At 42.0% G+C, this 26,347-nt stretch overlaps 1 protein-coding gene across 1 annotated transcript; it reads left to right on the top strand.

Annotated features, from left to right (window-relative positions):
* The first annotated feature begins 1,586 nt into the window (after nucleotides 1-1,586).
* On the top strand, nucleotides 1,587-22,555 carry PHAX (phosphorylated adaptor for RNA export). Its single transcript, XM_033928986.1, has 5 exons — nucleotides 1,587-1,815; nucleotides 7,471-8,093; nucleotides 14,113-14,233; nucleotides 20,682-20,765; nucleotides 21,688-22,555. The coding sequence occupies exons 1-5, from the start codon at nucleotides 1,699-1,701 to the stop codon at nucleotides 21,952-21,954; spliced, it is 1,212 nt and encodes a 403-aa protein (XP_033784877.1). The 5' UTR covers nucleotides 1,587-1,698; the 3' UTR covers nucleotides 21,955-22,555.
* The last annotated feature ends 3,792 nt before the right edge of the window (nucleotides 22,556-26,347 follow it).

Raw genomic sequence — 26,347 nt, 5'->3', positions numbered from 1 at the left:
AGAGCTATTCTATTCTTGAATCCCTAATGCCACACCCGGAATCTCTTCGTGGCATACTACTGTGCCACAGCAGTTTGCGATACACTTGAGATATAGCTTTATGGACTATGCAAGCAATTTTAAAATAGATTCTTTTTTCAATGGTAACCAATGTAACTCATTCAAAAGTGGACTAGAGGTAAGGGCTGCCTGAAACTGTATGCACCTGATCCCCTCTCTTTGCTCCCGGGTCCAGCATTGCTTGCCCTCCCTCTCTGGACCTCCACCTGCTGTTGCAATCCGCACAGCAGAGACCAAGTGAAAACTGCTGCACTGGCCGGTGGGGCCTTTCCTCTGCTGCGTCCCTCCTCTCTGATGTAATTTCCTGTGAGTGGAATGTGGCACAGGAAAGGCCCCATCAGCGGAAATCACAGCAACATGTGGAGGCATGTCCAAGCAGGGTGCAGTTGTGGCAGCGGGGGGATGAGCAATGCTATACCAGGTGCAGAGGGGATGAAGAGATGGCAAATTGGCTGAGAGAGAGACAGAGGAGACAGCGAGAAGAGCAAGAGAGGGAGGCCTGGAACAAAGGGAGGCAGAAAAGAGGGAACAAATGCTGGACTGGGGTGTTGCAGAAAGGAGAGAGACTGGACCTGAGGAAAGAGGAAAGACAGATAACAGACCAACAGAGGGAAGGAAAAGAGAGGCTGAACATGGGGATGGAGAGGGACACAAAATATAGTAGCCATGAAAGGGACAGAGTCACAGAAGAGATGGTGGCCCTGGAAGGAACACAAAGGGAGGGGAAAGGAACACAGAGAAGTGAGACCATGAAGGGGGGGGGGTGGATAGGACACACAGAAAAGATGAATGCTGGATATAGAGAGATAAGAAACATCAAAAGGGCAAAAGACAGTTAAGAAGAAAAAAAAAAAAAAAGAGAAAGGCAGGAGCTACAGGGACCAACGTAATGCTTAGACAAAAAGCTAGGAAAATATTTAATTGAAATGTCAGTTTTAGGAAATGTACATCTCTGTCGTCGCGTCCCCCCCCCCCCCCCCCGGGCCCCACTACCTTGGGGAGCGATGGTGTCATAGGAGGCCCTGTCAATTTTTCAGCCCAGGGCACAGTCAATCCTAGCTATCCCACTACATTGAATGGATACTTTCCAGCGCTATTCTTGCGCTATGAAATGTGCCTTTATTTTGGAGTTTTGAGCAACGGGCCCAAATAAGTAATTTTTTTTTAGTCTGTTTTATTGAAAAAAATCTCATTGTCCTAGGTACATTAATAAGATTGTGAGCCCACTGGGACAGACAGGGAAAAATGCTTGAGCACCCGAATAAATTCCTTGTTATCCGTTCTGAACTCGTTGGGGAGGACGGGATATAAAGCTATATAACTAAGTAAATTTTACAAAAAAACATCGTCCTCCCTTAAGGTGTAGCCTATAGTTCTTGAAGAAGTAATGTTTTTAACGTGGACTGCAGCTGCTACCCGCGCATGCCCTTCCCAGCCTTTCTTCCTGCTCCCACGTGCAAACTGGCTGCGCGCGAACGACCCAGACATCTACTAGTACTAAACAGCACAAGCTGCTGCACGTTCTCCGGCGACTTCCGGGTGACGGGAGAACAGGACCGCAGGCGCTCGTCTGGCAATAAGGAGGAGCTGCCTAGAGGTGTACTTCCGGGTGAAGCGGTGCACTGCACGGCGCGAGAGATGGCGACGGCGGTGGCTGCGAGAGGGAGGGAGGAGACCGAGGAGGGGGAGATCAGTGGCTCCGACTCGGACATAGCGGAGGGGATGCAGCATCAGCCCGCGCGCGACTCGGAGCAGGTACTGCTGCAGTGGGGAGAGCAAGGAAAGAGCTGGCGGTGACGTTCAGGCGCCTTTTAGTGGCCTGTTTGTAAGAGATATTCAGGGAAAGGCTCCGCCGCCCCGGTTCTTTCTGAGACTGGGCCAGTGAAAAGGCATTTATAGCCTGCGAAGAATCCAGCTGGTTTTTCTGCGCAGGTCCTGCACCGTCCCCAAGACTCTGTTGTAAACACTGGTGCATGTTAGACCCATGCGTTGTTTCGCCTATCCCCCTTTTCTATTATATAGGTTAGGTTTTTATATCTTCTTGTTTATAAACACAAAACAATTTCAGGCAACAGTTGATACGATAAATAATAATACATTTTATTAAAATACATCAAGAAAATGCACAATAAATTCAAGCGCGGAAGCATAATGGTTTATTCAGGCGATTCTTCCTGTTGTCACATGTTTCTGTGTCTCGCTCTTCTCTCCAAGGTTCAGACTGAAGTGGTGCCTAGACTATCTGATACCTTTAGGTCATTGATTCCTTATCTGGTCGTTGAGACCCAGAACGAATGACCAGATATGTGTGAATACATTTTTGCGCGTATTTACTATGGATACCCTGCAGCTCAAGCTTATTGAATGAGCCTGGAGTGTTTTGTTTTGTTTTTAATTGGGAGATTCCACGTCAAATCTGTAGCTGAAGGGACAAAGCTGGTCTTTCTCCACCTTGCATCAAGGACACCACTAGCATCATAGAACCTTGGGAGGAGTCTCTTTATCTAGAGCAGGATTATGTAAGCCTAGCAGGTAGAACTTTTGTATCGGAGTGCACTGGTTTAAGGCCCAGCCTGACCCTGGCCATGTCTTTCATGATGCCTTCAACAATGTTCCATATCTAGAAATGGTAATTGTATACAGAAACCAGACCAGGCAATAGGTACTTTACAAGGGCCACTCATGGTTGCTTATTAGAAAGTAGCCCACAGAGCAAGAAAGAGCCTGTTAGGAACCTTTGCCTCTCCTCCTCAATCCCTACTTGAATGATGCAGAATGCAAAAGATATGAGATACAGATAGAGAAACCCTAATCTCATTATTTAATTGATACATAATTAAATATCTTTGCAATGGCTTTTGGCACTCAATAACATTGCTGCTCCTGTTTTAGGGATTTGTAGCACAGTGCCGTTTTGATTCTGGCAGCTTTAGGAATACAAGCCCTGTATGCAAATGAAATTTGGCTTTTTGGCACTGAAGTCTATCTTTTTTGCATTCACTGTAAAATACCATATATATTTGAATATAAACTGACGTAACCCATTCCCCCCCCAATAAAAAAGGAAGAAAATAGGTTGACTTGAATATAAACCGGGGTGGGGTTAATATTCAAGTGCAATGCCTTGCCTTACCCTGCCAAACTCTGCACCCTGTTCCCCCTCATTCACTCCCTGCCAGTCTCTGCACCGAGCCTCCCTCCCTGCCAGGTTCTGGACCCTGTCCCCCCTCCCGATGATGTGCAGGCTTTCTCTAGGCCTACCATGAGACCTGGTGGTCCAACAGTGGTCAGGCAGGAGTGATCCCTTCTGCTTCTTGTCCCAGCCAATTCTAAGAATTTTTACCTCCCTCCTCCCCTGCATACCTTTAGCATCCCTGGTGGTCTAGCTGTGAACTGCAGCAGGAGTGACCTTTGCTCCTGCCCATGCAGAGCCACTAGCTGATAGGCTGCAGTGAACTCGCAATAGCCAATCAGCTAATGGCTCTGCACAGACAGGGGCGACCTTCCTTCATTCCTACCCACGCAGAACCGCTAGCTGATTGGCTCCCTCCTGTCCCAGCCAACACTGGACTACCAGGTTTCATGGCCGGCCCGTCAGAGGCCTGGAACAGGTTCGGGAGGGGGGGTGGGACACAAATATAAACGGAGACTCCCATTTTTGGGCCATTGTTTTGATCCAAAAATCTCAGTTTATATTTGAGTATATACGGTACTTGAATATAAACTGACTCAAATATAAACCAAGATTAGAAATTTGAGTGATCCTGGTGAGCCAGTTTACTTAGACTAGACTTCCTTGCCATAAGTTTTAACAGTTTTGGGGTTTTTTTTTTACTTTAAATATTTTTAATAGTGCAAAACTATACAAAGTTTACAATAACAGCAGTTTAAACCAGTGGTTCTCAACCCTGTCCTGGAGGACCACCAGCCAGTCAGGTTTTCAGGATAGCCCTAATGAATATGCATGGAGGAGATTTGCATGCCTTTCACCTCCATTATATGCAAATCTCTCTCATGCATAGTCATTAGGGTTATCCCAAAAACCCGACTGGCTGGTGGTCCTCCAGAACAGGGTTGGGAAACACTGGTTTAAGCCATACATTTACATGGGAATCACAATTGAAGGGTTGCTTCCAATGATATTGCTGACTGTTTTAATTCCCAGTGGCGCTACTCTAACTCTTTGGGCCACCGACAGCATGAGTGAAGTAAACACGCTCCCTTCGGCAACCTGGAAGCTTTCTTTCTGCTACTGCTTCCCAACTATGCGGGGACAGGACGCAGTAGCAGAGGAAAAGCTTCCAGGTGGCCAAAGGCAGCATGTTTACTTCACTCACGCTGCCAGCAACCCAAAGAGAGCAGCACTGCTGGGAATGAGAACGGTGAGCAAGCATCAGATCTCGCGGGGGGGGGGGGGGGGATGTGTGTGAGCCGCCCAGGTGGTCTCAGAAAGCCAGCATTGTCTCGCAAGCCTTGCAATGAAGACCACTGGCCTAAGTTGTGGATGGATCGGGCATATTCTATAATAGTTCATCTAACTTTTAGGAATACCCATGATCCACCCACGCTCCTCCCCTGGCCACATCCCTTATGAAATTCACACACTAGAATTTATGTGCCACTTTATAGAATGCCTTCAGTCATGGTATATGGGCTTGGCACGCCACTGGTGCTTGCACGCATCTGAAGCTGAAAGCTATGTTGTCAGTAGTTTCATTACCAGAAGGGCCTCCCAAGATGGATAGGTTTCAGCAGAGATATCAAGACTAATGAGCAGCAGCAGATAGGCAGTGTTGGAAGCAGAGGATAGCATCTGATGTGACAACAGTGACATCATAGAATTTATACTGCACAGAAGAAAGGCTCGGCAATCTACTTCTGTATTCTGCCATAAAAACTTGATATTATTATCAAGTCGCTAAGACTCGAACACGAGTTGATGATACCTAACCTAACCTTATAGAATGCACTTAGAAAGTTGTGTGCATAATGCCAGTTATTATTTGCCACTTAACGGTGAACATAAGAATTGCCGCTGCTGGGTCAGACCAGTGGTCCATTGTGCCCAGCAGTCCACTCACGCGGCGGCCCCAGGTCAAAGACCAGTGATCTAAATGAGTCCCAAAATTAGAACAGCTACCCACCCTCATTTCACTGCCTTCTGACGCCACACTGCAGCTTGAGTTCTGTAGGTAGATTTATGGATGTACTAATTAGCGTAACATAAACAAGTCACGTGTTTCTTAGTTTTCTAGGGGAAACCATAAACTCCTTACCCAAGGTTTGTTATCTTGCCAGTTGATACTCAAAAGCATAGAGACCAAGGCTATATGAAATACTTTTTATTATAGAATAATATAATTCACAAGCCAGCAGTAAATAATAAACTAATTATTTGTTCACAATGTCTCTGAATACATATATATATATCATTACATAATTATTACACAATAATCCCTAAGTAAATGAGTGAATATAACTACTTCTTACACACTAGATAATTCCTTATAATAATAATTCCTGATTAGCAGCAAACTAAAAATATAGCTTATCACCCTGAATAACTTTACATCTCCTTATCCCGAACCACAATAGAATTCTTTTATCTAACCCCAGCTGATAAGATAGATAAGTTCCTTATCTCACCATCCGATTAGACCTTAGCACAGAATCAAGTGAAAGGGAAGACGTCTTCTCAGCACGGAAGATAAGAATTCTCTTTGGTACAGGAACAAGAGTCCGTTAGTCACTGGAACAGCTGTAAATTAGGTTGGCAGCAAAGGATTCCTTTATGTGATGGTATCCAGATCTGTATAAAAGTCCGGTTTCTCTCTCTCAGGCAGAGAGTCACAAGTGGTAACTTATCAGTTTGTAATTATTATAGAAGATGTGCAGAGAAACCTATAATAAGATGCAAGCTTCCTTACATTCTAACATAGACTAATCAATAATTAGGCACCTTCCACTTGGTTCTCGTCAGATGACCTCTCCAGACCAATCCAGAAACAGAACTTAGATGAATAGCCTTTCTGTATAGAGTCTCGCACAGGCTGTGTAACAGAGGCGCCTTCGTTAGATAAGAACAGCACAGGAGCAATGCCTCCCCCAAGATTCACACAGGCTGAACATGTAGGCATAGCTGGATGTCCTTGACTAGAATACAATTCTGGTACATACCCAGAATGCATCAGGCATCATAAACAGCAAAGATGTTTTCTTCTTTCTCTTCTTGCATTGTTCAATCTGGAAAGATTTCTGGCAGACAATGGTTCAGGCTTTATGACGTCAGAGAGACCTAACCTTCAGGTGTGAATAAGGAAACACCCCTACAGTTCTCAAGCAAAGTTCTAAGCATCATTATTGACTCTTCTCTTTCCTTCAACGACCATCTTAACTCCTTGGTAAATTCATGCTTTTTTAGCCTCTACATGCTGAGGAAAGTGAGATCCTGCTTCCACCAACAACATTTTGCTGTCCTTGTACATCTATCATCTTCTCCAGACTAGACTACTGTAACTCCATCTATTTAAGTCTAACCAAAAAAAGTCTTCAAAGACATCAACGGATTCAGAACACTGCAGCCAAGCCAATCTTCGCAAAAAGCAAATTTGATCATGTTTCCCCCACTTCTATCCAAACTTCACTGGCTTCCAGTAATTTCCAGGGCTTGTTACACAATTTTCAATAATTTCCAGGGCTTGTTACACAATTAAGTCACAGATGCACTAAACAGAATCTGAACCTCATTGTATTAACGTGAAGTTGATTATTAGATGTAGGTTGGGTGCCATTTTTCTATGCTGTTATTACATGTGTTTAGAGTTGATGTGACAACCGGAGAAAAACACTTTTTTATTGTATGCCTTCAGGACCAATTAATGGAATGTTGGTATTATCTGTAAGCAAATTTCTAAACCACGATCATTGGGACTTTCACTGTGAATCTTTTTTTAATTTTATACATTTACCCCCCTTATACAAAACCGTAGCGCGGTTTTTAGCAGCAGCCATAGTGGTAACAGCTCTGACGCTCATAGAATTCCTATGAGCGTTGGAGCAGTTATCACCGTGGCCAGCGCTAAAAACTGCGCTACAGTTTTGTAAAAGGGGGTGTTTATCTAATAGTTTATTTTCAAATTATATTAGTTGGAAGAAATCCCTTGGTCAAGATCAAATAAAGAAGAAATTAGTTTTGTTTAATGTAGAAGGGTAAGGAAAGGAATATGGAGCTTAATAAATTGGTTAAGGCACTCCTGAGAAGATGGTAGTCATGATGCTGTAGTTCTCAGCATAAATCTATACTGGTATTGCCACAAGGCAAGCTAAAATATTGCTTTTTGTGCAGTTAGTTTTCATATCTCAGCAGACTTTGCTTACTTGGCCCTAAGTTGCTTTTGCATTCTTTTTCAGAAACTTGAAGTGAACTGCACTGTCATAGGTTTCCCAACTAGCACTCCTTCCCTGGTACCCATCTCCCACTATCGCATGAATAAGGAAGAGGACTCAAGTGATGAGAGCATCTCGGATTCAGATGAAGAAGACAGCTCCCTGTGGAAAAGAAAGCGACAGAAATGTTTCAATCTTCCCCCAGTTAAACCCCAGCTGCCTCCTTTTGCTCAGAGCTATCTAAGGCAGGCTGCTCCTGAAACCAGAAAAATCAACAATGTGTGGGGCTCGGTTCTACAAGAGCAAACCCAAGAATCTGTGACCACAGAGCTAGGGATCTTAGGGATGGATGGACAGCTGGACATGAGCAGGCAGTCTGAGGCCTACAATTATATTCTGGCTAGAAAACTAATGGAGAAAGTCAACAAAGAAGATTTGGAGCAACTGAACAAAGAGCTTGATGAGTATATGCAGGAGGACAAAAAATCTGTAGCAAAACAAGAGGAAGAGAATGGGCAAGGCCATCTGAAACGCAAGCGCCCTGTTAAGGAGAGGCTGGGGGAAAGTCTAGAAATGGATTACAAAGGGCGCTGTGAAATTACTGAGGAAGATTCTCAGGAGAAAGTGGCTGATGAAATTGCTTATCGGTGAGAGCAAAGTTCAGTTATGGTTTGATTTTTGACTTAAAAATTTGTATGTCGAGTATAAGCTTTGTGGGTGACTTAAGCACAGACATATATTTATATTTAATACCCCACTTGATATACTGCTATTAAACAAATATCAGAATAGTTTACATTTAATAGCTAAAAGAGAAGACAAAGCAAGCAAGGGCACCAGCAACACATGAGATCAGGATCCTGCCTAATAATAATAATAACAGTTTATATACCGCAGGACCGTGAAGTTCTATGCGGTTTACAATGATTAGAAGATGCTACAGATTGAGTGGAATTAACAAAGTCCCTTTCAAACCTACTTAAAATCAAGATAAGGATTTGCATAATTGTTCTGATATCATGTTATTTCATAGGCACAGGGTCCAAAAATGAATTTTGCCTTTAAAACAGATTGTATCAGGTGTCGGTAGCAAGTGGCAGCATTAAATATTAAAAGGCTCCCATTTATTTATTGGGATTTATTAACCGCCTTTATGAAGAGATTCATCCTGACTGCCAAATGTGATGTAATCCATAGGAATTGAATGGGCTGCATCTCATTTGCTGTCACAGCTTTGTAAAAGGGGCCCTTAGTAGAGTAAATGCAAAATGTTACTGCACTTTAATAATAGGGCTTCTTGGTCTAGTCATAGCAGTGACACACCAAAGCATCTTTCAGAATTATGTTCCTTGAATTATGCCACTAGGTGTCACCATTAAACAATTACAACTTTACAGCGGGGCTGTGACTACTGCTGCTTAGCATCTCAGGGCCTGGCCAACTCAATTTTTATTATTATTTAGAGCCCACACGATCTAAACATCCTTGGCAAGTAACGGATAAAATAAATATATTCAATAGTAAAGTCATAGGATTCTGTACAATAGTTATTACTTCACATTAGTTGCAAATCTGTAGCAGGGTATCACTTAAGACTGAACTCCTCCCCTTCCACAGTAGAGATCAGCTCCTCTTTTTTTTTTTTTCTTTTGCAAGCGAACTCAGAAGTTGTGTTCTGATCTGCTCTGCTTCTTTTTGTTATTTTTGGATATTTTTGCCTTTGGTCTTCAGATTTTTCTGCATGGCTTTAGTGCTTTGAGGTCCTCATCTTGGGCTTACTCCGCCGTGGAAAGAACGCAGTCCTGCGTGGGTGGACTGCTGAAAATTGGAAGGGGTCTAAAAAACCCAGTTTTGAGGGTTTCTAGGGTTAGGTTCCCCTACCTCCAAAACCCCTTTTTTACTATTTTTTTTTTGTTTGTTTTTCTGTTTGACTGCAACAGGCCGCTTTTGGCACAAATTTTCTTATGGCAACCATCTTGGATTTTTAGCAGGATTTTTCCCTTCCCCCTCACCCCCCAAAGTTCTATTTTCTGCCTCAAAACCCCTCATTTTGTCTAGAGATCATCTGTTATGGATGTCCCAAGTCAGACTAGACCTAATTCCTGTGTTTATTGTGCATATTTACTGGCTGAGGGGTGGCTAAGTTCCACGTTCCATGGGGTGCGGGAGAAGGATTGGGAGCATTGGGCTTAGTCTTTAATCAATCCTCCAATGTGTTAGAAACCCAAAAGGCCCAGAAATACCAGTCTGAGGGAAAGAGACCCACTTAGAGACATCAAGTAATGAGGGGGTGATATACAAGCACGTGGTGGTAGATAAGAGCCTTATTCCCCAGTCTGGGATCCTACAGGTGTCCTTGGGGCCTCTGGTGCAGCCATATATAGAAAGTCTACTTAACTGGTCCAGGAAGCGCTGTGCTGCCTATAGGCATGCTGGTTCCAACTCAGGAGAGTCCTTCTCTGCCTTGTACCATGCCATCTCCTAGTGCTGGTGACCCTTTGGAGCAGAACTGGGATGATTGGAAGTCTCTTTATGCCCTTATTATCAAGTGGCTCCTCTGCGTCTGTGGATGTTTTGGGATCCCTTTCAGGGTCAAGAGGCAGGAGCAGCTGTGGATCATGCGGATGATCCCTCAATGCATTGCCATTTCAAATTGGCTTCCATTTCACATGTCATTTCTGACACTCTGCGTTGAAGCTTGATGCCCAGCAGCCCTTCACCTCTCTTTGCTCAGTTATGAGTAGCACTAATGTACAGATGATCTTTTTGTCTGCTTATCCAGACATCACCTCCTTAGTCACTGACCAGAAGGAGTCACCTGAAGGCTATGTAAAGGTGGCCAAAGCTATGTCTAGGCTCTATCCTATGGCTTCGGACTTCCAACAGCTGTTTGTGCAGCCAAAAATGGATTCCACAGTAGCACAAGTGACCAAGCGCACCTCCCTTACTAGTGCGGGTGGAGTGACGCTGAAGGACATACAGGACCATAAGGTGGATGTGATCCTTAAAAGTTAGTTTGAAGCGCTGGCTTTGGGTATCAAAGCTGCAGCAGCTGCCTCTTTCATGGCATAGGCCTGTTTTATCAGATTGTGGACTAGTTCCTCAGAGTTTGGGGACGCCTGTTTCCACATGTTTAAGGAGGGAGTGGATTATATGGCCAGTGCTCTTTAGGCAACTCACTCTCCAATGCCACACTCAGATTATCCTTCAAGGAGCAGATGCTTTTTGGCAAAGGGCTGCATGACCTCATGGACAGTGTGGTGGATCACAGTCCCAAATCTCTCCTGGACAGCAGGAGCCATTGTTCTGCTGGGGATGGTAGACACAGTTTTTGTGCCTCTAGGAAAACCTACCAATTTTCCTTTGGTTCCTCTTCTAGAGGCCCTTTCAGGGGTCCAGGTAGAGATTTGGCATTTCCAGGCACCAGTGGCTTAGCCTCCAAGAAGCAACAACAGCAGCCATTCCTTATATTAGCGGGTGGCTGTCAGATTTCTGGAATGAATGAGAACAGATTTCTTCTGACCATTGGACTTTTCGTATGGAGACGGTCCACTCCATTATAGCGGCAGTTGCTCTAGGATAATTTCTTGCCTCTCTGGACTTGATGGAGGTGTACCTTCACATCCCCATCTTTCCGGATCACAGGAAATATCTAAGATTCCACGTTCTGCAATTTGTGGCACTACCTTTTGGATTGACCTCTGCTTCCTGCATCTTTACCAAGGTGACGGTGGTTGTAGCAGCTCATCTACACAGGATAGATGTCCAGGTGCACCCTTACCTGAATGATTGGCTGATCAGAGCCCCCTCTCTACAGGATGGCAAGCACGTGGTGAGCCTTCTCCAAAGCCTAGGTTGGATAGTCAACTTCCGAAAGAGTCATCTTCAGCTGACTCAGTGCTTGGAATATTTGGGAGTCCTCTTCGAAAAGGGGCAGGGCTGTGTTTTTCTTCTTGAGTCACACAAACAGAAGTTCAGGAAGCAGATCTTGGAAATCTTGGCTCTACCGAGCCCCACGGCTTGGCATTATCTTCAGGTGTTGAGCTTGATGGCGGCCTCCCTGGAAGTTGTTCCTTGGGCGAGAGCTCATATGCGATAACTCCAGTACTCTCTTCTGTCCAGGTGGTCTCTGCAACACTACACTTTGCAGATGCAGCTCCCCTGGACTTCAGGGGCAAAGCGCAGCTTGCATTAGTGGCTCTAGAGGATGCTTTGTCAAGGAGTATGCCTCTCAGAATTCACGAATGGGTGACTCTAATGACTGACAACAGCCTGAGCGGCTGGGAGGCTCACTGCTGTGGTCGCCCACTCCAGGGCACGTGGACCCCATCAGAGGACAAGTGGTCCATAAATCATCAGGAACTGAGAGCTATTCACTTGGCTTTGAAGGAGTTGCAGTCTTTCCTGTCTGGGAAGGCAGGCAGGGTGTTTTCAAACAATGTCACAACGGTAGCATATGTGAACAGATAAGGAGGCACCAGAAACGCTCCCCTATGACTGGAAGCACAGATGTTATTCCAATGGACAGAAGTTCACTTACACGCCCTTTCAGCTGTCCATGTGGCAGGGGTAGAGAATGTCCAGGCCGATTTTCTCAGCAGGCAGTCTCTGTCCCAGGGGAGTGGTCTCTGTCCCAGAGGGCATTCACCCTCATTGTGCAACGCTGGGGAGGACCAGAAATGGATCTGATGGCCACAGCCAAAAACACGAAGGCAGATCACTTTTACAATTGAAGAGCCAAGCAGTAAAGTGCAGGGCTGGACACCCCTCGTTCAACCCTAGCCCTCCAATCTCAAGCTTTCTATATTTCCTCCATGGGCCATGGAAGGTTGGATCATCTGCAGAATAGTGAGTCAGTCAGGTACTGGTAATTCTGGTAGCTCCAGACTGGCCCTGCCAGCCTTAGTATGTGGATTTAGTGCATCTCTAAAGAAGCAGGTGCCTCAAGCTGCCGGTTCACCTGGGGCTCCTCAGACAGAGCCTGGTTCCTATGGAAAATCCAGAGGTCTTTGGTCTTATGGCATGGCTTTTGAGTGTGCGGCCCTAATTCATAAGGGCTGCTCAGAGGTTATAGTTACCCTCTCTTTAGGGTGAAGAAGCCTGCAATTTTCAGCTTCTGCAAAGACCTGGAAGGCTTTTCAGTTATGATGCGCCAAGGATCAAATGGAGCTTGAGAAGGCCTCCTATCCCAGCGATTCTAGGGTTTCTTCAGGCTGGTCTTGAAAAGGGACTAGTGGTTTCATTTCTCAAGGTACAGGTAGCCAGCATCTTCTGCTTTAGAGCCCAGAGGCATACAGTCGTTAGTATCTTATCCAGATTTTGCTTGTTTTTGAGGGGGGTGCTCAGATTTCAAACTCCATTGTGCAGGCTGTTCCCATCTTGGGACTTCAATGTGGTACTGAAGAGCCTATCTCATGCTCCATATGTGCTCCTGCCAGATGTATCCCTCTTGAATCTTATTTATTTATTTATTTAATTAATTCGTTTTCTACTCTGTTCTCCCCAAAGAGCTCAGGACGGGTTACAGGTTAACATACATAATATACAGTTAACTTGTACTGTGACTATGGCAAATTATAACTTGTTTTTTTTTCTGGTACAAGTTTTTATCCTAACTTGACACATACTAGGGATCTAATACCAATATCCACAATATGCAGTTTACAGGTTAAATTTGTCATAGTTACAGTGCAAGATTTTACAATACAAGTTCCTATCAATGTCCTCCCTAGCCCATCTTATACTGAATTGCCATATACAGGACACAGACCGTGCAAGTCTGCCCAGTATTGGTCTTAGTTCTTCAATACATACCGTTCATTTTATAATTAGATATCTTCTGTGTTTATCCCACATTTTCCATTGCTTTTTGTCTTTCCTTGTTCACCTTAAGATAAAATCATCATTTAACATTTTAAAAATGTGGAAATAAAAAAGTTCCTGTTTATCCTGGATTAAATTGCCCCCTTTCTTAGGCATGTTTCCTCAATCCAGTGGCACCTAATACTGTGTTTGTCCCTTTAAACTCAGGTATTAGGGAACTGTCTCTGGATGAATTTGTTAGAGGTGTATGTTTATCCAGTACACCGACAATAGCGTGCAGGACAATTGCGCCCTGATAATTGCTCCCATTCAGTACGCTAGGGAATCTTTTAAGTGTACCCTGGTGCATCAAGACCCTGATTGGCTCAGGCCCCTCCCAAGGGACGGGGCCTGAGTAGTCTGAGCCAATCAGGGCCTTCCAGATACTGTAGCAAACAGAAGATATGGGAGTGGGGCGCAGTGAATCTTGTAAGTGTAGTGAGGGGGTTACCCCATCTCCACCCCTCAGTACACCAACAATAGCGTGTCAGCAAACAGAAGGCATGGGAGCAGAGCGCAGTGAGTCTTGTAAATGTAGTGGGGGGGATGCTAGTGAATGTTTTAAGGGGGCAGTAGGACGTCAGCAAACGGAAGACATGGGAGCGGGGTGCTAGTGAATGTTTTAAGGAGGCACGCATTTGTGCGCGCAAATGTCGGGGCGGAATTATCATACGTGTATTTGACGGGTCACCATGTTTAGCCGTATTTGGTTTGTTTTTCTTTAGTTCTGAGGTTGCTTATAACAGGAATTACCTTTTGAATTCATAGTATTGTGTTTTTCTCCCCACCCACTTCCTCCTATAGGCTTCGAGAACCAAAGAAACATTTGATAGCTCAGGTGGTAAAAACAATTGGAAAGAGGAAAGCAATTGAACTGCTGATGGAAACTGCTGAAGTGGAACAGAACGGAGGCCTCTTTATACTGGTAGGAAAGACATTCTCTGGATTAAAGTGCCACTCTTTATGAAGGCAATTTTATAAGAGTATATGTTCTTGTATCAAACACATTGTCAAAGCAATTCCTGCAGAGAAGCACCCCCACGCAGTTACACCTGAACTGAGGTAGGTGTAACAAGTGCACATATATATGTGAGTACCTTTCATCTCATCCCCAGCTCTCCCCAAATTTCACCCCAGGAAATGCCAACACATGGGCTATATGAAAGTACCTTTACTGAAAGACAACAACCCAACATGGCTATGTTTTGGCTAATGCCTGCATCAGAAGTCCTAATGTAGAACATGATGGCAGATAAGGACCAAATGGCCCATGCAGTCTGCCCATCCGCAGCATCCACTATCTCCTTCTCTCCCTAAGAGAACCCACCTGCCTGCTTTCTTGAATTCAGACACTGTCTTTGTCTCCGCCACTTCTACTGGGAGACTAAACATAAATAAAACTTAATCAATACATATATAAGTGTGAATAAATAAAGTATACCTGTACCATTCTTTACCTACTTGCTGGCCATCTCCTTTAGACTTTTTGTTCTGTTGTCCACATAAAAATACCACTATACTGTCACCTTGCATACTTACTACAGTCACAGCATTTAGCATTTCAAAAATTTCGCAGTGGCAGCATATTTTACACCAAACATCTAGGTCCATTGTTTGGTGTAAAAGTGAAAAGAGCATGTCCAGTGCTGCCTTTGAAATATAGATAAGTACAGAGATTGAGTGAACCAGTAGGTCTGGACATGAGCAAGAGAGGCTCCTGCATGTCATTTTTGATATATCTGTTCATGTCTCAGATACAAAATTCCTTGGCAAATAGACTTGCTGCACATGATTGTGAGTTGCTGACTTGAAGTATTGCTTCTACCTATACACACTGAACACACTGTGCAACTCTATACTTTCTAATTGTTACAGACACAAGTTCCGAGCACAGGAACTCCCTGTATTTGAACTACTACTCAGTCTTGTATGCCCAAATATTTAAACCTATTGTATATCTTATGTCTAATTTCGCTCCATTGTGTATGTTCACTTGTTAGACCGTTCTGAGCTACTGGGAGGACGGGATAAAAATCTAAACAAACAAATAAATAAATAAATAAATAAAGTGGGAGCTAGAGTGAATCTGTTTAGAGGAGATGAATAAAATTTGTGTGTCTAAGGTTTTGAACATAAGAATAGCCTTACTGGGTCAGACCAATGGTTCATCTGGCCCAGTGGCCAATCCAGGTCACTGGTGCCTGGCAAAAACCCAAAGAATAGTAATATTTCATGCTACTGATCCATGGTAAGCAGTGGCTTTCCCCATGCCTGCCTCAATAACAGACTATGGACTTTTCCTCCAGGAAATTGTCCAAACCTTTCTTAAAACCAGCTAGGCTGTCCGCGCTTACTACAACCTCTGGCAATGCGTTCCAGAGCTTAACTATTCTCTGAGTGAAAAAATATTTCCTCCTATTGGTTTTAAAATATTTCCCTGTAACTTCGAATAACCTTTTGGAGGGCCATAGGTTATTAATAGAGCATCCATGATGGCTCCACCTCTTGGCATGGTTTCACTATCCCCAAAGTTGTTGGCCATTAGGAAGCAAAGGGTAGTGGTGGTGAGTGATTCCTTTCTGAGAATTACAGAGATGACCATCTACCAATTAGACAAGATGTCCCAGTAGGTTGCTATCTGCTTGTCTCCAAGATATTACAGATAGTTTGCTGATATTCATCAAGCCTACTGACTATTATCCTATACTGTTCATTCATGCTAGCATAAATGATCCTGCTAGGTAGCACCCTGAACATATCAAAAGTGACTTCAAGGCTCTGTGAAAGAGAATGAAGCCAATAGGTGTGCAGGTGATGTTTTCATTGATCCTCTTTGTCAAGGATAAAGGTCAAAGCAAAGAGGCTCATATCCTGCATAGCTTTGTAGATGATGTCACTGAAAGTGTTTTAGCTTCTTGGACCCATAGCATTTTCCAAAGGCTATCGAGCAGAGATGAAATTCATCTATCAAAGAAGAGACAAAGGGGTCCTTTTACAAAGTTACAGAAGAAAATGACCTTAGTATGCCCTTACACAGGTTTTTTTTCCCATGCACCAGGTCAATTTTTACTGGTGCCAGAAACTGGCCATTTTCTTCCATCTTTCAAATTTTTTTTTTTTTTTTAATTATCTTTATTAGCAATTGCAAAGGGAACAAACAACCAGGATCAGAACAATCAGAGCGGACATGGAAATCAACACTAGAAACCCATGACAGCAAATGAGTCACAAAACAGGAACCCAGTGGCCCTTTGGAAGCCCTTACTACTTCTTATTTTGTAGGTAATAAGGACTCGCATGCTAATCCCATGCAAAACAGCATTCAGCAATGCAAATGTGCTAACTGATTAGCATATAAACTCTCTGCCCCAGACACATTTCCTCCCAGAAACTTTTTTTTTTAAATTGTTAACATATGCACACAAGCATTTGGAACTTACTTCAGGATACCTTAGTGCATCCCATAGTAAATCCTTTTAAAAGAACCAGATTCTAAAAATGGCGCCGAGCAGTGCCTACAATGTAGGTGCAGTTGTCAATCAAAAAAAGTCACCGTTTATAGAATCGGGCCTGGCGCCGCTCCATTAGGCCAGCTTTTCACTCACCTAATTTGGTGGAGCCCATTGTCAGATGCCTAATGATGCCTAAGTCAACCATGCCTATTTTCTGCCCATAATCACACCTACTTTTTAACATAGGTGTCCTTAAGCGTGCGATGGCACCTCCACTTAGGTTTCCTAAGAGTTCAGCGCTGAACTCAATAAATTGTTTAATATTATTTTCTTTGGTTGGCTGAAATTGTCTTTATTCTAACTCTAACCTGTTTTTAGGAGATGTTAATTTGCTTCTAGAATTACAAAGGGACAATAATATCTTGGCACTGCATTCATGTCTGAAAGCTTTAAATTTTTGTGTTTTGCAATCTCAGGCAACATACAATAAGGGTCATCAATTGGATATTTCATATTCAGAAACTGAAAATGCAGATATCTTTTTCAGTGGAATTAGATTGTTTGAACAGATCTGGTCTGACCATTTTATGTTAAATCTTACTTCTGAATTGATGTAAAAATAGCAAAAGATTGAAGATGGAGTATAAGCAGTTAGAGGAATTTAGGAAAAAGATTGATCTGGTTGTGTTTTGGAACCAGTTTGATGAAATAAAAGATGTAATTTGTTTTTTGAATATTGGAATATGACAGTTAAATCTATTTTAGATATTCAAACCCCATTAAAGAACAAAAAAGGAGGGGTACAAAAACAAAGTTATGCTAATTGGTATACAGCAGAATTGCTAGATCTTAAGCAAATATGTAGAAGGTTAGAACGAAAATGGAGAAAACATAAAGGTGAACTTTCCAGATCTAATTGGAGAAAAGCGATATCTGAATATAAAAGAAAATTGAATACAACTAAAAAGAATTATTATTCAAACTTGGTAGGTTCAGATATTACAGAGACAAAGGTGGTCTGGTTAATTCTATAGTTAATACAGATAAGGTAATCAGTGTATCACTGGTTATGATTGCATCTGCAAACCAATTAGCAAATCATTTTCAGAAAAAAAGTTCAATTGATTAAATCTCAATTTAATTATGTTTTTGAAGGTCTTGATATGACCCATAAAAAAATGATGGGGCAATTATGGCAGATTTAATCTGGACCTAATTTGAAAGAATAGATTGGAATGTATAAGAAATATTTGAAATCTTATTGTCATCTGGACTATTGTCTGGATGGGAATGTCTGGAAGGAGTAGAAATACAGTGGGAAAAATACAGTGGGCAAAACTTTTTGTGAGGCAAGTAAGTAAAAATAAGAGGAAAAGAAGGTCGCTTTGGTTCTCAAAAGTAGTAGCTGAGAAGGTAAGGAATAAGTGCTTAGCCTTCATAGACTACAAAAGATCGCAGAAAGAGGAAGACAAGCAAAAATATCTGGACAAGTTGAGAGGCTGGTGAAGTAGACAGGAAAGCAAAGATGCAAATGGAAGAAAAAAAATAGTTGATACGGTAAAATGGGGAGACAAGACGTTTTTTATATCAGTGATGGGAAGAAGTGCAAAAGTGGTATTGTGAGACTCGGAGATGAAGGAGAGAAATATGTAGAAGCTGATAAAGAAAAGGCTGACTTGCTTAATAAGTATTTCTGTTTTGTGTTAATGGCTGAAGTGCTGGGAGCGGGACTGCAGAAGACAAACGCAAATAGGGATAGAGGAGTGGTAGACCCTGATCAATTTTCAGAGGGTTGTGTTTGTGAGGAGCTAACTAAATTAAAGGTAGACAAAGCGATAGGGCCAGGAGAAACTGATGATGTTGTCCATATGTGGACCCATTCCTTGCCTTGTTTTAAAAAATAAATAAAGGAAATACAGTCATTTCTCTGTGGACAATTCTTTTATTTACTGAATGATTGAATTAAACTATAACATACAAAAGAAAATTGCAGATATAATTAAACGATTTGCAGACGTCCAATGGCTTACCATACATCAATTCAAACTTCAAAAATAAGAGTTCATCAGTTTTTATAAACTTCCTTCCCTTCCTCTTAACTCCTTATTATTTTATTTTCTTGGGTGTTAGGATGGTGCTAGTAGTGCACCCTGGGGCCATAAGAGTCCAGGCCCTGGTGAACACGTTATGGTTTGAGGGGCTTTGGTTTATTGTCTTAAACCTAGAACTGCATAGACTGGGGTGGGTAGATTGAGCTTGGGAGGGGAGGGAAGTGGGATGGAGAAAATTTGAGTGTTTTCTAACTCTTTTTTTGCTCTGTCGTAACTGGTTTGCATTGTGACAAGTTGATGATGTGTTTTTTGCCAACTTCCAAGTTTCCAAGTTTATTTGAGATTTGTTAATCCGCTTATCAAATTTCTAAGCGGAGTACATAAATTAAAAAACTGGGTTGTACATTTTAAATGACAAAGACAGATATACAGAAAAAAGTAATGGGATAAGAAGAGAGAACTACATCAGTGGATAGAACAGGAAGACGTTTAGGGTTAGTACATTTGGGGGAGGGGGGTCCCATCTGTTTGAAGATCTGAGTATAAAGAGGTATAGATCAAAGGCATCTTTAAATAGGAAAGTCTTTTAATTTTGATTTGAAGCAGTCTAATGATGATTCTTCTCGTAAATGGATTGGCATAGAGTTCCAGAGTTGAGGAGCAGTTACTGAAAAGATAGATGAGTGAGTCATGTCATATTATGTGGTTTATGGAGGGAATCGACAACAGATGCTGGGTGTTTGATTGGAGGGATCTTGTAGGTGTATAAGGAATTAGGAGTCTATCTAGAAAATCAGGGGTATTGGTTGCTCAGGTTTTAAAAGTTAGGAGGAATATTTTATATGTAACTATGAGGGATCGGGAGCCAGTGTGCATGAATCCAAAGTGGCGAGAAGCAAGAAAACAACAACGAAGGAGACCAGGTGGTGTTTAGTCCTATTTATTTCTAACAGACTCGACACGATCGTGTTTCAGCCATAAAGGCGTGCCTCGGGAGTCTTGCTGTTCAGAGGTAATGGGTAAAATATACTGATTCAATTGCTCAAATAACGTTTCATTTTCAGTTGGACATGGCACAGCTACATGCTATCATTTTCACAGGTGGTGTTTCTTTTGACATCTCAAAGCGTTATTTGAGCGATTGAATCAGTATGTTTACCCATTACATTTGAACAGCAAGACTCCTGAGGCAGGCCTTTATGGCCGAAACATGATCGTGTCGAGTCTGTTAGAAATAAATAGGGTTGACCACCACCTGGTCTCCTTCATTGTTGTTTTCTTGCTTCTCATCGTTGTGAAGGCAGTTTCTCCTGTTTGTTTTCTGATTCAAAAGCGGCGTCACGTGGTCTAATTTTTTTGATTTTGTTATAAGCTTGATCGCTGTATTTTGTACGATTTGCAGACATCCAAGTTCTTTTTGTATTATTCCTTGGTTCAATGTGTTACAGTAGTCTAGCCTTGAAATGATTAGAGAATGTACTTGTTACGGCATCTGCCTTGTTTTTCTAATAAAAATACTTGAAGGTAATTTTTTGGGCGTTGTGTGGGGCCTACTCTAAAAATGACCTAAATGTAGAAAGCAAAATATGCAAATAAAATAAGAATGCATTGACTTGATTTGCATTTCAGGAAGATCAAATCAATCCTGCTTTGCTAAAGAAACACCAATGGCACTGGTATAATAACAAGATAAATCTTTGACATGCAGCTCCTTGGTGTTCATTTATATAGCCATTCAGTGATGGGTTTCCTTGTTCTATGTCTCTTTCGCCCTTATTCTTGATGTAACTTTAAATGCACTCCACCATGACACATTTTTGCTGGAGCTGTTAACTAAGCTCTTGAAATTTTGTTTGTATTCCCTATACAGAGTGGCAGCAGGAGAAGAACACCAGGAGGAGTTTTTCTAAACCTGTTGAAAAACACTCCTAGCGTCACTGAAGAACAAATCAAGGTAAAACAAGTAAAATAACAGCTAATCTCTTGACATGTTGTGCAACCAGAAAATAAGCTGATGTCCATATAAATTAAGAAAATATGTATTATCTTATTTTTTTTGTGTGTGTGTGCATGTATATATGATTAATAATAAAATGTCTTGAAAACAATGGAAATGGGTCAATAAAATGTGAATGTTATAACGCCCTTGTATCACTCCATGGTGCAGCCGTACCTCAAATACTGAGTGCAATTATGTTTGCCACATCTCAAAAAAGATATAGTGGAATTAGAAAAAGTACAGAGAAGGGTGATAAAAGGGATAGTACCTCTTTCCTGTGATGAAAGGCTAAAGTAGCTACCTTTCTTCAGCCTGGTGAAGAGGGTTCAGGGGAGATATGATAGAGGTCTGTAAAATACTGAGTGGAGTGAAAGAGGCAGATGTTAATCACTTGTTTACTCTTTCCAAAAATAATAGGTCTAGGAGTCATGCGATTAAGCTACTAAGTAGTAAATTTAAAACAAACCAGAGAAAATATTTCTTCACTCAACATGTATTTAAACTCTGGAATTTGTTGCCACAGAATGTGGTAAAAGCAGTTAACTTAGCAAGGTTTAAAAAAGTTTGGATAACTTCCTAAAAGAGAAGTCCATAAAGTATTATAAGATGGACTTGGGAAATTCACTGCTTATTCCTAGGATAAGCAACATAAAATCTGTTTTACTCCTTGGATCTTGCAATGTATTTTGTGACCTGGGTTGGCCACTGTTGGAAATAGGAGACTGAGCTTGATGGACCTTCAGTCTGTCCCAGTTTTGCAACTCTTTTATGTTCTGATATTATGTAAGTGGTGAGATTTGCATTCTAAGGCTTGCAGGCATTGCTGCTACTGTCACTATTTTACTTCATTTCTTCATTTTTCTTTTGTTGGTTAAAGGAGATTTTCTATGCTGAATACCAAAAGGAATATGAAAATAAGAAAGCTGCCAAGAAGAGGAGACGCAAAATGATAGGGAAAATGAAGCAGGCCATCAAAGGCCTGAGCCTGCATGAACATGATGATGCATCTCGTGAGACTTTTGCCAGTGACACCAATGAGGCTCTGGCCTCCTTGGATGACTCCCAGGAGTGTCATGGAGATATGAGGCTGGATCCTGAAGATGCCCTTGAGATTGACAGCTCCCACGAGCTGGAGACTTTTTGATCTGACATGCTCTGGACATTTGGGGGAGGGTAGAGTGAGAAGAGTGACCATTTCTACAAAAATCGTGTTTAGCAGGAGAGCTCAAGACATTGAGACAGCCACATACAGCCTTATCATTCAGTGTTTAGTGCTTTCCTCACTAGTTCATACATTAGCCTGCTTAGCATTCTCACTCCAGGGTTGTAAGATAATATCTATTGTGTTTGGTAATAGAAGCACAGTGATATGTCTCACCCTGTGCCTCGGCCAGCATTCAAAGCGGGCACAGCAGCAGTAAGAAGACAAGGAGACCAATGTGTTTTAAAGTGTATCTCTGTGTAACAGTGGAGATTCTTTCATGCCTGGCACGATTGTAGTGCCCTATCAATGTCACTGAGTCCTTTAAACTGTTTTTGGTTGGTTGTGACTCTAAACATGATTGGGAAATACCTGTGTGCTAGAAATGAAGGTTTGTGGGGTAGGGATTGGAGTTGGATAAATTGTGGCAAAGATGTTTTTATCAATATGATATATCTTGTCATAGTAGTTTTATGAAATGAGATTTCACCTTCATTCCTTGCTGTCTCAGTTCATTACAGTTTGCATAAAAATTTTGTTTGCATTTCATGTTCACTGTGATTTAATAAGCACCATAAATCACATGCATCAAGGCTTACAACCAATTTTATTGGACCCAATTGCATCAGCTGTCATCTATCTAATGATAATGGCATCGCAGGGCAAATTGATGATTTATTACAACTATCTATGTTGATCGTCGCTCAATGTGACAACAAATCAACTCATAAATCTTCCTAACATTATCTAACAATCATTATATAAGTAGTTTGCAAAAGCCTTACTAAATATCATAAACTCTACTAGGTGGGTATAGCATAATGCTTATGATACTCTGATCATAGGATCTCTTATAACTTATATGTTATTTCAGATCCCTAAACTGAGACCGTAGCTTTAATCATGTATACACCATACATGTACCAGAAAGTACCTCCTCCTACAAGTGCTGAAATCAGTCCCACTCCTTGATCTTAAATATAACAACAGTAAATAAATGAATAAATGCAGTATCGGCAACACTTATCTTTAATGGTCACAACTACTTCCAGCGCTGGCGAGACTTAAAGGACTCCTGGAAGTGGTTGTGACCATTAAAGATAAGTGTTGCCGATACTGCATTCATGATCTGAGTTTCATAAGCATTATGATATACCCACCTTGTAGAGTTTATGGTATTTAGTGAAGCTTTTGCAAACTACTTATACAGTGATTGTTAGATAATGTTAGGAAGGTTTATGAGTTGATTTGTTTTCACATTGAGTGACGATCAACATACTTAGTTGTAATAAATCATCAATTTGCCCTGCGAAGCTATTGTGAATTTTCATGGATATTAGGCAGGATGATCGCTAGGCTTATCTATCTAATGATATACAGTAATTGGGTTTTGATATCTTTGAATACTTAAAGTACCTCTACTGGTAACAGATTAGTATTTAAATAATTCAGCTGGATGTTATGTTTAAATTGAGATATTTCACTTTCATGTTCTGGTTTGTATTTTGTTATTACAAATCTGTAAGTGTTTTGATATTTTGATGACCAAAAAAAAGCACACCAACATTATTTAATAATGGCCCAGTTTTTTTTTCTGGGTTTGCATCATTCCAGATAATTTTATTTTTATTATTTTCAATTTTTAAGAAATTTAAGTTCAGGATTACTCTTTTTTTATTGAATTATTACATAAACACAAGTAACATAGGAAGAAAATTTCAAAAAGAAACACCCAAATATTTACCACATTTTTCTGTGCCCTGTGTTGCCAGCCATTTACAAGAAAATTTTAAGACAAAAAAACCACCTGCCACCTTTGGTTTCAGCAAGAGGAAGGACTTACGACGTTTTTGAGTTTGTCTGGAGACATCAGGGAACATCAATATAGAGAATGTCATGGGGACAATTTTTCCCCATCCCTGTGGGAACTCATTTTCCCGTCCCGCAGAGTTCTGTTCCTGTCCCTGCCCCATTCCTGCAAATTCTGTCCTTATCTGCACAAGCCTCAAACACTTCAAAATCATAAGTGTTTAAGGCTTATGTGGTTAGGCAGAGCTTACAGGATAGGAATGGGGCAGGGACAGCGAGAAAACTTGTGGGGATGGGATGGAACGGGGAAATTGTCCCTATGTCATTTTCTACAACAATATAGTTTGACCCAAAAAAGGTATACTCTTTGTTTTAAAGAAAGTTCTCATAATCACCATCTTTTTCCCCACTGAAGACATCAGTTAACAAAGTAGATCTTTCCTGAATAATTTCTTGTGAAGTTTCCAAAAATTTTGTTAAATCTAAACTATCAGGAAAATTTAAAACATCTTTCTCTCCCGCTGGAGCTCCCTTCCCAACAGCATGAGGTAAATAATAGGCATTCACTACACCACTAGTTTCTAGATTCAGCTTTAGGATATCTTTTACATACATAATTAAGGGGTCCTTTTACAAAGCCACGCTAGCGGTTTTATCGCACGCACCGGATTAGCGTGCGCTTGCCAGAAATTATCGCCTGCTCAAAAGGAGGCGGTAGCGGCTAGTACGTGCGGCAATTTAGAGCGCGCTATTCCGTGCATTAACACACTAGCACGGCTTTGTAAAAGGAGCCCTAAATATTTCTCTAGGAGAGAGAGTGTTTCAGGAAAGTTAAGCAGCCTCAGATTCACAGCCCTGGAAGCATTTTCTAATGCCTCCATTTGTAAATGAATCCACAAGTTTTTTTAACTGAGGTCGCTAATACAGACTGACAAAATTTAACCTGAGAATCTATTTGCTCCAGATTTTTCTCAATGGTACAAAACCTCTTATCATGATCAATAAATTTTTCAGCTGTCTCTGCAGTAAATTTACTATACATAATTAAATTATCCTGATCCATTTTTCTAAATGCAAGAAATATGTCTTTAAGTGAGATTTTCTGTGTATCAGAGACAAAATCTTTAATAGGTTGAGGTTTAAATAATTCTGGAGTTGGTACTATGACATTTTCAACTGTAGAGCTGCCTTGTAAGATCAGCATAGAAGGATCTTGTCCACTAGCAATATCCTGTGATAATTCAGCTATTTCATTATGTTGTCCGGAAGATTCTTTAATTGATAAAATGATTGTGGAGGAGGGGTACGTCCTCCAGAGGAAAATGAATCTTCCAGAGAGGGGGAGAATCCCAACTGTGGAACCAAAGAAGTTGATAAATGTTTATCCATAGGACCTTTAACCCTAGTTGGAGCAAAATTCCCTTTAATCCCTCCTTTTCCATGTAGTGCTCCAAAGGGGCTCTACAGGGGCATGCCCCTTCGGTTATGCACCCATGGCACGAACTGCAGAGTGGACGCTAAGATAAGGAGAAGAGCCAAGACCCCTCTCTGATGTCAGCGTCTTATGGGTCTAACAGAGTGCCTGTTCAACCAACGTTTCTCTCTGATGTTACCACCTGAGCCGTGGAGCAGACACCAAGATAAGGAGAGGAGCCAAGACCCTTCTCTGATGTCAACATTCTTATGCATTCGATGTCAACACCTAATCCACAGGACATACTTATTTAGTTTTCTTTCACCCTCAATTATTATTGGAGTGGTGTTTTTTTTAGTTGCAACAAATAAATACAAATATTTAAATGTGTAACCTCTGTGTTAGTGTGAATTGAAGGTAAAACCTATTGAAACATCTGACTGATGATAACATCTCAGACATTTAATAATTAAATTGTCATTGCATGACATCACCTTTAGGGGGTTTTACACCAAGTAGAGACTGGACTGAAGTTAAACTACAGCTTAGAGAATGACACGGTGACGGTTTACCCGCGGCCACCGCATTTAAGCCGCGGGTCACCGCCGAAAACGGGGAAGAAAACTAGCAGTCGCTGCGGTGACGGGGACAAGGCCATTCACCGACCGCGGAAACGGTGAACAGGTTTGTCCCCGCGGGCCAATGTACCCCCTTCTAGGAACCGCTATTTACCTGTGTTTCACCGTGCTCCTCATTTATCAGATCAACCCTTCCTGCCAATCGCAGCAGAAGGGTACCCAACCCCTCCTGCTGGTCCTCCCAATGGCCTCCCCTAAGATCGCCGGCAGGAGGGTACCCAACCCCTCCTGCTGGACCCCCCCCCCAAACGAACCCTCCCACCCCGGAACCCCCTTAGTCTTACTTTCCAAGTTGGACCGGACAGCTCCTCGCTCGTCTGGCCAGCAGGCCTGCCTCCGTCCAAATGAGGCGGGCCCGCCCCTCCCCTCCCCTGCCTAACCCACAGGATCCTAGGGCCTGATTGGCCCAAGCACCTAAGGCCCCTCCTATAGCGGGAGTGGCTTTAGGTGCCTAGACCAATCAGGCCCTAGGATC

The sequence above is a fragment of the Geotrypetes seraphini genome, chromosome 1 (assembly GCF_902459505.1).
Source record: "Geotrypetes seraphini chromosome 1, aGeoSer1.1, whole genome shotgun sequence".
Taxonomy (NCBI): domain Eukaryota; kingdom Metazoa; phylum Chordata; class Amphibia; order Gymnophiona; family Dermophiidae; genus Geotrypetes; species Geotrypetes seraphini.
Note: the sequence above shows the minus strand (reverse complement) of the source record. Positions and strands in the feature narration are given on the sequence as shown.

What these genes read in the sequence shown, in the direction of transcription:
- PHAX (XM_033928986.1), top strand. Translation starts at nt 1,699, where the DNA reads ATGGCGACGGCGGTGGCTGCGAGAGGGAGGGAGGAGACCGAGGAGGGG. An exon ending in CCGCGCGCGACTCGGAGCAG is followed by an intron (nt 1,816 to 7,470) that starts GTACTGCTGCAG and finishes ATTCTTTTTCAG; the next exon opens with AAACTTGAAGTGAACTGCAC. An exon ending in GCTGATGAAATTGCTTATCG is followed by an intron (nt 8,094 to 14,112) that starts GTGAGAGCAAAG and finishes TTCCTCCTATAG; the next exon opens with GCTTCGAGAACCAAAGAAAC.